The sequence below is a fragment of the Anarrhichthys ocellatus genome, unplaced genomic scaffold, assembly GCF_004355925.1.
Source record: "Anarrhichthys ocellatus isolate YVR2014 unplaced genomic scaffold, GSC_Weel_1.0 scaffold1, whole genome shotgun sequence".
Lineage (NCBI taxonomy): Eukaryota > Metazoa > Chordata > Actinopteri > Perciformes > Anarhichadidae > Anarrhichthys > Anarrhichthys ocellatus.
This window is the reverse complement of record NW_022280031.1, coordinates 1,271,036-1,280,040: the sequence shown is the minus strand read 5'-3', so window position 1 is coordinate 1,280,040 and position 9,005 is coordinate 1,271,036. Positions and strand designations below refer to the sequence as shown.

At 46.4% G+C, this 9,005-nt stretch overlaps 1 protein-coding gene across 3 annotated transcripts in view; it reads left to right on the top strand.

Moving 5' to 3' along the window:
• Positions 1-8,652, top strand: part of cbfa2t2 (CBFA2/RUNX1 partner transcriptional co-repressor 2) — a 35,221-nt gene extending 26,569 nt beyond the window's left edge. For all 3 annotated transcript variants that reach the window (XM_031863012.1, XM_031863098.1, XM_031863186.1), the window contains exons 5-11: positions 1,675-1,859; positions 1,957-2,216; positions 3,859-3,944; positions 4,209-4,401; positions 5,901-5,969; positions 6,139-6,329; positions 6,884-8,652. In XM_031863012.1, the coding sequence (XP_031718872.1) occupies positions 1,675-1,859; positions 1,957-2,216; positions 3,859-3,944; positions 4,209-4,401; positions 5,901-5,969; positions 6,139-6,329; positions 6,884-7,243 (1,344 nt within the window). In that variant the 3' untranslated portion in view covers positions 7,244-8,652. The remainder of the gene's footprint in view (positions 1-1,674; positions 1,860-1,956; positions 2,217-3,858; positions 3,945-4,208; positions 4,402-5,900; positions 5,970-6,138; positions 6,330-6,883) is intronic.
• The last annotated feature ends 353 nt before the right edge of the window (positions 8,653-9,005 follow it).

Genomic DNA, 9,005 nt, shown 5'->3' with positions numbered 1-9,005 from the left:
TGTGTGTGTGTGTGTGTGTGTGTGTGTGTGTGTGTGTGTGTGTGTGTTAAACAGCCTCTCGAGCCCCTTTGTAACCACTGGAGTCTGCAAGAGTATACTTTTTAAGAGCTCCCCTCGGTAAAGCAGCCCATAAATCTTCAGTCAGTTGTGCCGCTGTAACTTCAAGTGGTCGAAATGTGCTCTTTTTCCACACTTACCTCTTACTCACCTTTGGAGCCCCTCCATCTGTCTGCCTGAGAGCGCTGAGACAAGAAACCTCTGTTCCCCTCCCTCTACCAATTTATTACGAGCGGGTGGGGTACCCACGACTTAATTCCAACTCCTTGAGACTAGCCCGTCTGAAGAAAGAGAGAGGGAGAGAGAAAGTAGGGCAGAAACAGACAGATGGGACAAAGTCAGGGAGTGAGGAAGTGGAAAAGAGAGAAGGTGGGTGAGGAGGAGAGAGGGAAAAGTGGGAACTCAGAAGTGTGAAACATGCCTATGAAGTGTTGCCTTCCCTTTTTTATGGGCTTCCATGTGCCATATGGAGCCGCTGTGCCGTTAAAAGAGCATTCAGCTGCCAAGGCGCCGCCAATCTAGCATCCGCCCCGCTGAACCCCAGAGGGCCCTCTTCTGTACCAACACACAGCACATGTGTCCGCTAGCTCGGGGCTCCGTGGAAATAAGGGAGGCAGAGGAGCATGGGAGACGTGCACAAAAAAAAAGAGAGAGACCACAGGGGTGTTACAGAGAGTAGACCACAAAGCAGAGGTATCATCTTCGATGCTCGGAAGAGTAAGCCAGTGGAGACAAAAGGTCAGATTCCTGGAAGAAGCTTTACTAGAATCTGCTCGGTAATGGCCAAAAGAGCTGCGTGATAGGAGGTCAGAGCCACAAAACGAGAACGGCATGGTTATTTAGTTTGTTGCTCAAGACGAAGGGGGAATGAGGGAGTGAGGAAGCGGCGTAATTGCAAACACACCGGAGTCTGTTCCCAATTAGGGAAATGCCGGGAAACAAAAAAGTGAGATGGAAGATAGGAGGACAGAGACAGTCACAGATAAATATTCAGAGACAGACCGACGGTGAGGAATGAGGCAGACGCGGGGTCTGTGTATCGTTTGTTATGAAATGTTTCTAAGTTCATAAGCCCCTGCAACATCGTGCATATGGAGACTGTGACCAAAAGTATCGTGCTTAGCAACCGACTCCAGCAGCAGCTTAGAAAACATTTTCATTTGAGCGAGGGAAGCCGCAGCCACCATGGAGGCAGCACAGAACAACACCCAGGCCCAAATTGAGCCTTCCAGCCAGACCTCAAGGAGTCGGTGCCCCCCCCCTCCCCCATTTACAACCCCCTTCCTCCCACTACGACGTCCTCCCCTGGAGACATATGAACAGTGTGTCTCTTAGCTCTGTGTGCTGGTGGTCTCTGCTAGGACACTTCTGCTCTGCTCTGCTTCAGATCTCTCCTCCACTACTTTAATGACGAGCTGACTTGTGACTTCTTCTTTTCTGTTGGTCTCTCTATACCTCTGAATGTGTATGCGATGTATGACTTGACATGTGGCTGACATTTAACCCGGTACAACAATGCTCAATCATATCAAAAAATAGAGAATTGTCGTCCTCCCAGTTTTTAGACTACTCTGCAAATCAGAATGCAACCTCACCAAATTCCTTCTTTCTTGCCAGGCAAACCTGCCCCTTCTGCAGAGAGAGCTGCTCCACTGTGCACGGGCAGCCAAGCAGACCCCAGCCCAGTACTTGTCCCAGCACGAGCATCTCCTGCTGAGCACCACCATGGCCTCCTCTCCAGACTCCTCAGAGCTGCTGATGGAGCCTCCAGAGGCCGTCACCAAGAGACACAGCCCCAACAGGTGAGCTGAAAGTACACGTTAGTGGACGTGTACATACACAGCCTTCATACTTTATTGTAATTAAATTTAATTTCCCTCTTTCCTCTCTCTCCTTCAGAGCTAAAGAGAACGGTTTCCACGACCGCGAGCGTCCACCCCCAGCCATGGAGCCCGCCGCTAAACGAATTTGCACCATCAGCCCTGCTCCCCGACACAGCCCCGCCCACCCGCTGCCCCTCAGCGCCCAGCTTCACCCGACCCCTCCGCCCTTGCAGCACTACGCCCTGGATGACATCGCAGCGCCGCACATCCTACACCGCGAGCACAGCCAACGCATGTTGGAGATCCGCGAGCTCAAAGACAGGCCCAGACTTCCTGGTACGTGATGCTCTTTAGCTCATTTTTATGGTTCAGGTTTCCAAGAGTCATTTTGCATCTCGAGATTTAAAGTCAATGACTACTGACATTTAATTTATTCCACAAGAGATGTTCAGTCCCAGTCATGGCTGCTCGTACTGGAGAAGTTCAGTTCATTGAACAAACGGCATCAGACATTACTTCCTCTAATTTCAGTGAATGATTAAAGGCTACCGTACATCATGCAAACTTCCTGCTAAATACTTAAATACCAAGAACTTTTACTTCCTTCTTGTTCTTCACAGCAGAGTGAATGCAAGTAGCTGATACATATAAAATGAACACATTTTGCATGAAAGCAGATAAACGCACATAAAATCTGCCGCAGATAACGGGTGGTCTGCGTGTCTATGTAGCCGCCCCGTATACATCTTTGGAGTCCACGTGTGTATAAACAGAGCCATACTGTGCAGGCAGGGAGGGTCGGATCTACTCTGGTGTATATCTACACTCCATTTGGGGCTTGTCAGCATGCAATGGAAACGGCAGTAGCACGCGCGCACGCACAGAAACATACCTGGTTATATTCATGGTAGAGGTGCTGTGTTTACGAGGCCTTAGTCCCTTGTCTGACTCCCGCCCGCCTGCCGCCACTTAACTCAAAGGCGCACACACGCATAAACACATCAGTCTGCACACTCGTGGCTTTGAACTGATATGAGAGAGAGAGAGAGAGAGAGAGAGAGAGAGAGAGAGAGAGAGAGAGACTCTCTGCACATGAGGGAATAGTTGTCCTTCTCAGCAGGCCTAGTGTGCATGTGGCCTCTCGCTGGCTGTTTTGTTACTCAATTTGAAGCGATTGTGGTTTGCTATGTCTTTGTAGTCAGTTTGTCTCTTTACATGGAGATGTATCATGAAGTTTCTGGGCTCTGCATGAACACAAGCTTTGTGTATGCAAACTATTATTGCTGTTAAATGCACAGTTAGATATTGTTTAATTCAAAGTGTTGTGTAACAACTGAATTGGAATCAGATAGTTCACTAAATGTGTGTGTGTGTTCATGGTTGTAATGGTCCACAGTGAGTGTCAGACCGGCTGGTTGTGTTTAGAAGTGGAGCCACTCCACTCAGCCTGAGTGTCTCCCTACTGGAATGCTGTGAGCTCCAGTGTGTGTGTGTGTGTGTGTGTGTGTGGTTGACAGCTGACTTCCAGATGTGTGCAGGCTCTGGGTGCTGGAAGTCTGTTTTGCATCACAGGCTTCTCCTCTTCTCTTTCACCCCACCTCTGTGACTCACATAACCCCCCCTCCCCCCGGTACATCTCACATCTTTTCTTTTTTCTTTTTTTGCTCCCCATTTATTTGCCGTCACTCTGCATGTAAGAAGCTGCTGCCTGTGAGTCTTGTCTCTGCTGCTATGTGTGGAAAATATTTTATCACAATGTATGATCATCACGAGATCTTGTGGTGAAATAATTTAGCTACTGTAGCTCAAATTTCAAGGTCCGGTCTAGTGTTTTTTTTTTTTGTTGTTTTTTTTGTCATCTTAAAAAAAAAGATTCTCCACACACACACCTTTCCCTCACTTACTGTCACTTGTAGCTTCTCTTACAGTTAAAAAGAATGTTAATCACAGTGGTCTGTCTTGTGTGTGCTTTAATCAGGCACTAACGGGGGCTACCGAGAGGAGCCGGTGGACCACAGACTGACAGACAGAGAGTGGGCTGATGAATGGAGGCATCTGGACCATGTAAGTCTGCAGACGGGCACCACTGCTGCTAATAGCTTGTGATAGACAAAGAATGTAAAATGTAATTTGTCTTCTGGGGTCCTACGCTAAGGAGTTTTTAAAAATTCTCACAGCACATCTGGATGTTATACCTTGAAATGGGGAATTAGTGTCTTGCTAACAGATGGAACAATCACCCCTAAACATACATAAGATTTAGATAAAATGATCTATAAATAGCTAAAGCAAATGATCAATTTTTGCGCGTCCTTCTTCACCCTCTAGGTGTTGAACTGCATCGTTGACATGGTGGAAAAGACACGGAGGTCAGTGAGTGTGCTCAGACGATGCCAGGAGTCGGATCGCGAGGAGCTCAACTACTGGAGACGGCGTTCGAGCGAGCAGGAGGACCCACGCAAAGGAGGCTCGGGCTCCGCTCCCTTCTCGAAGACACACAGCCCCCACTCTGCAGAGTCGGGTGGGTACCGCTATTTTCAATTCAATTACGTCAGTGTGCCGCAGAACCCAGTCATTTCTGTGATTGGAGCCTCTTGTTTTCCTACAAGAGACGATTGCCTCATGAACAATCGGATGAAGCCAGGCCAATGGAAATTTTTGGGAAAGTTTGTTGTTGCGCTTAAAGGACCGGTTCACCCAAATTACAAACACAAACATTGTGCCAGATAGCATTATCTACCAATTTCTGCTACAGAGCAGCAGAGCAGAGAATTTGTTATGAGTGCCCCATGTTATGAGTTTAGGATGTTCAGTTGGCTGAACTGATCCTTTGTTAATTTGGAATAAGCATCATAGATGAGCATCAGTCTCAGATCCTGTAGGAACAGATATGTCTTGGCAGGAAAGTGTAACTATATACGGAGGTTATACATACAAGTCAGTAACAAAACCTGAATTTAAATGCCAATTGTATTCTTAATAATTAGATCTAATGATTTGAACACCCTGAGCTGTACTTACTTTACGTGATGGTCAAGTCTGTTTTTTAAATATGGCCCAATATTAGATACTGAAAGGTCTGAACACCAACCAGGACAGCCTCTCTTCCATTTCTGCCGTCTAGTGGTCAATTATAGAATTGCAGCTAAGTCACGGCGTTATTGGGTCCCTCCACAGTTAGTCCCCCAGTCTGCTGTGTACTGGCACAGTTCTTTCTGAGTGCCAGCCTTGCCTCCCCCCCTGCTGGTCCATCGTCACAGACAGGTGCCAGGACTGGCCTCGGCCATATCGGCCACAGAAGGGCCGTCCTGCCGTCCTGCAGGCTCAGAGACGCAGAGCTGGCTGACTCGCCTGAGCGCCATCTGGGCCCCCAGCCGGGAAGCCCGCCCGCCTGCCCGCCTGCCTGCCTGGGCTCGAGCTGAGGAAGACTGTAGTGGGGGGTGGAAATGGCGACAGGGAGGGTGAATGCAGGCGTGGTTGAAGAGAGTGGATGTAAATGAAGGAAAAGAGAGAAGGCGATGGTGAGACGGAGGATGTAGAATATGGGGAAAGAGGAGATGAGCCAGGTGGCAGTGTTGGAGAGGGAGAGAGGGGGGGAGAGAGAGGGAGAGAGAGAGAGAGAGAGAGAGAGAGAGAGAGAGAGAGAGAGAGAGAGAGAGAGAGAGAGAGAGAGAGAAAAAACACAACACAGACAGAATGTTGACACAGCTTGTTGGTCTGCAATTCCCTCCAAGCCAAACACATTCCCTTCCAAAGCTGTCAGATCTCAGATCAGTCCAAGACTCTGATAAACAACAATTACGTTGGTTGTGTGGCCTAGAAAGATATGCGGACAAATTAAAAAGACCAGATGACAAAGATAGTATCGCTGTCTGCCTCTGTGGCCTTTCTTTGTCAGCGCCCTTTACCTTCATTGAGCCGTCAGTCACAAAGTCGGCCATTATTTCAACAATTAATCATCTTGATATCTTTTATAAGCCTTGGCAGGTGCTAATCCCTTCTGTCTCTGCTTCCCCGCAGATTCCCAGCGCGACTTTGCTCCACGGCCAGGCTCGGCATACGTTACAGATGAGATCTGGAGGAAAGCTGGTGAGAACACAATCAAATTTAATTACTGATGTGTTATTTAAAAAAAGGATTTAATATATGTAGTTGGATACAAAAGGTATTCAAGCGATAATCAAGATCCCAGAGGATGAATGTTTGGAGCACAGATTGAATGAATTAATGATTGGTTGATGTCTCCCCTGATGTATAGAAGAAGCGGTGAATGAGGTCAAGCGTCAGGCCATGGACGAGGTTCAGAAGGCAGTAGCGGAGGCCGAGCAGAAGGCTTTCGAGATGATTGCTTCCGAGAGGGCCAAGATGGAGAAGACTCTGACTGATGCCAAGAAGAAGGCTAAAGAGGATGCCGTCATGGTCATCAATGAACAGGAGGACTCCAGTGAGGTGAGCAGGAAACTAGATTGATGAGATTCTATAAAGTCCTGCGTTGAAAAATAAGTGATTCTACACACAAGCACATCAAATTCACTTTTTCTTAAACATTCAATTTAGATGTACACAGTCATATTTACAGCTGCTATAATCAACATGGATTAAAAAGACTACATCTAACACACAACTAGCATCTTTTAGCTCAGTGTTTGGGTTCACTGTTATTTCTCTCCTCAGTATCGTGATGCGGGTAGTTGTTTTCAGTGGAAAAAAAGATCCAAATCTCCACGGTTTGCTATTTGTACAGCACCAAACATCAACGATGCAAAGACATAGTGGAGCGTTTAGCAGCTAAAGGGCTAGATATTTCCCTCAGGGGCTGGTGGAGAAAAGAAGAGGTTAAAGAAGAGTGAGGACTTGAATTTGCCGGCAACGCGATTATCAGGGGGACAATATGTCAATGTTGAGTTTCTGCTTACTCAAATAGAGACTCAAATCTGCACGAGAGACATTCCTGTGAAGTCTTACAGTCGCCTCGTGTCTCTTTTTTTTTTTTTCCCCCTCAGTGTTGCTGGAACTGTGGCCGCAAAGCCAGCGAGACGTGCAGCGGCTGCAACGCCGCACGCTACTGCGGCTCCTTCTGCCAGCACAAAGACTGGGAGAGGCATCACCTCATCTGCAGCCCAGGACTTCAGGCGCAACCCAAACCCATTTCTGCCATCACTGCAAGCAGGGCAGCTGCTGCGGCCACAGCAGCGGCGGTGGCAGCAGCAGCAGCCGGGGTGTCTCCTGTAGGTCTGGTCGGGGTCAAGACCCTCGACGGCGTCCCTTCAGTGTCCAGTCCTGGTGGAGACAAGGCTTCGATCGCTTCTCGCTCCTCCACCCCTTCCACCCCCGCCTCCGCCACCGAAACCAACGGACACTAGGAGGCGAAGGACATGAGCGGCGAACGTGTCACCTATCCTCTTCCTTACTGGGGAAGAAGTGAGTCAGCAGTAAGAGGGAACTATTTGTGGGTTAAGTTAGGGTAACAGATTTATCATCACACTCTTTGGCAGAAAACAAATAGCAGATTATGGATGACTGTTTGAGTGATATGTCAACTGGGATTTTGGCTTTGGCAAAGAACAGAAGGGAACGTCTCAAATGAACAGATGGAAACGTGTTTGTCTTCATCCAAAACTCCCAAATCTTGGATCTGCAAGGGGCGGGAAAAAAAAACTGCATTTATCTCTGGAAGTTATGAAAGAAGGCATATGAGAAAAGACAGAGGACATTAAAAAAAGAGATATAAAGGGCCCCCCCCCCCCCACACCAATATTCTCACTTGTTTGTGTATAGATTTAAGATAGCGAGGCGGTGGGAAATGGAAACAGTGTAATATTACCAGCCATAAAGCATCTGTCTTCTTCCTGTCTGGAAAATCTGACAGGAGACCACATAAGCTCCTCCTGTATACAGAAATATTTGCTCGCCAACTTGTCAGGTTTTCATGTGTGTGTGTGAATGCGTACGTGTCAAACGGTCGTGCAGTCAGTGAATATTGTACAGCATATGATAACTTTTGTCAAAGCAATATTAAAAGTGAAGTGTTCAGGTATCTCAAGCCGTTTTTCTGCATCACCAAAGTTTTCGGTCGCTAGAGAGAGAGAGTCGTCGTCGCCTGTAAATGTCTTGTGAACGAGAGATAATTATACACTAACACATCATATCTACTTTTATAAAGAGCTTAACTAGGAATGCCGGTGACTGTCTTTTAATTTCTGATCATCAGGCGTCTTCATTTTCATTTTGGCACTTGCTGGCATCACCAGGTGTGTATGGCGGGCTCGGACGTTGCTCCAAAGCTTCCACCATTGCAATGTTTGCATCGGGGGGGGGGTTGTACTACAGCTTTTCAAGTACAGTTTTCCACAAAAGGAAAAGAAAATGGATGACGGTGAAATGTGTTTTACTTAATTTGAGAGAATCCTCACTGGCGCTCACGTCGCCGTGGTGCAGGTTGAGAGCAGCGACTCCGTCCCACGGAGAATCTCAGGAGGCAGCTAAACTGTGTTTGTACAGATCATTCTGTTCTTTTTGTTTTCTTTTGTCGCAGTTAGGTTCAAGTCAAAAGTTGAGTGAGTGACTCTGCTGTTACAACTGAGATATTGTTCTTGTTTAATTTTTCCGTTTGTTGTAAGATTACTTTGTAAAGAATATTATGAGAGAATGCCTTTATTTTGTGAGCCACGATTTTCTTCGTTCTTTAAACACTTTTCTTTTGTTATGAGGCATAACTTCATATGGAAAAAGATATCTTGACATGAAGTATGAAATAAAGAAATAGAATTACCTCAATAGTTTCTTTGTGTTGTCTGTTCTCTGATTGACCTTAATATTAGGAACATATGATGAAATAAAGGTTAACTATATGATCATTAAGCACAGTATTGGGAGACGTGTGAAATAAAACATCTGTCCATGAATAGAGATTATCATCTCTGACATGGAATTAAAATGTCTTATAAACTGTCAGAGTTGACGTACTCATTAAATATTACAAAATATAATCATCTGCTTTATATAGTCCGTATCAGAAACTCAAAAGACTACATATTTAAAAACTACATAGAATTACATTTTCTATTCTGTATTAGTCTTTAATATGAAGAGCATTGTTGCTTTCATTTTGGGCTACTTTCAACA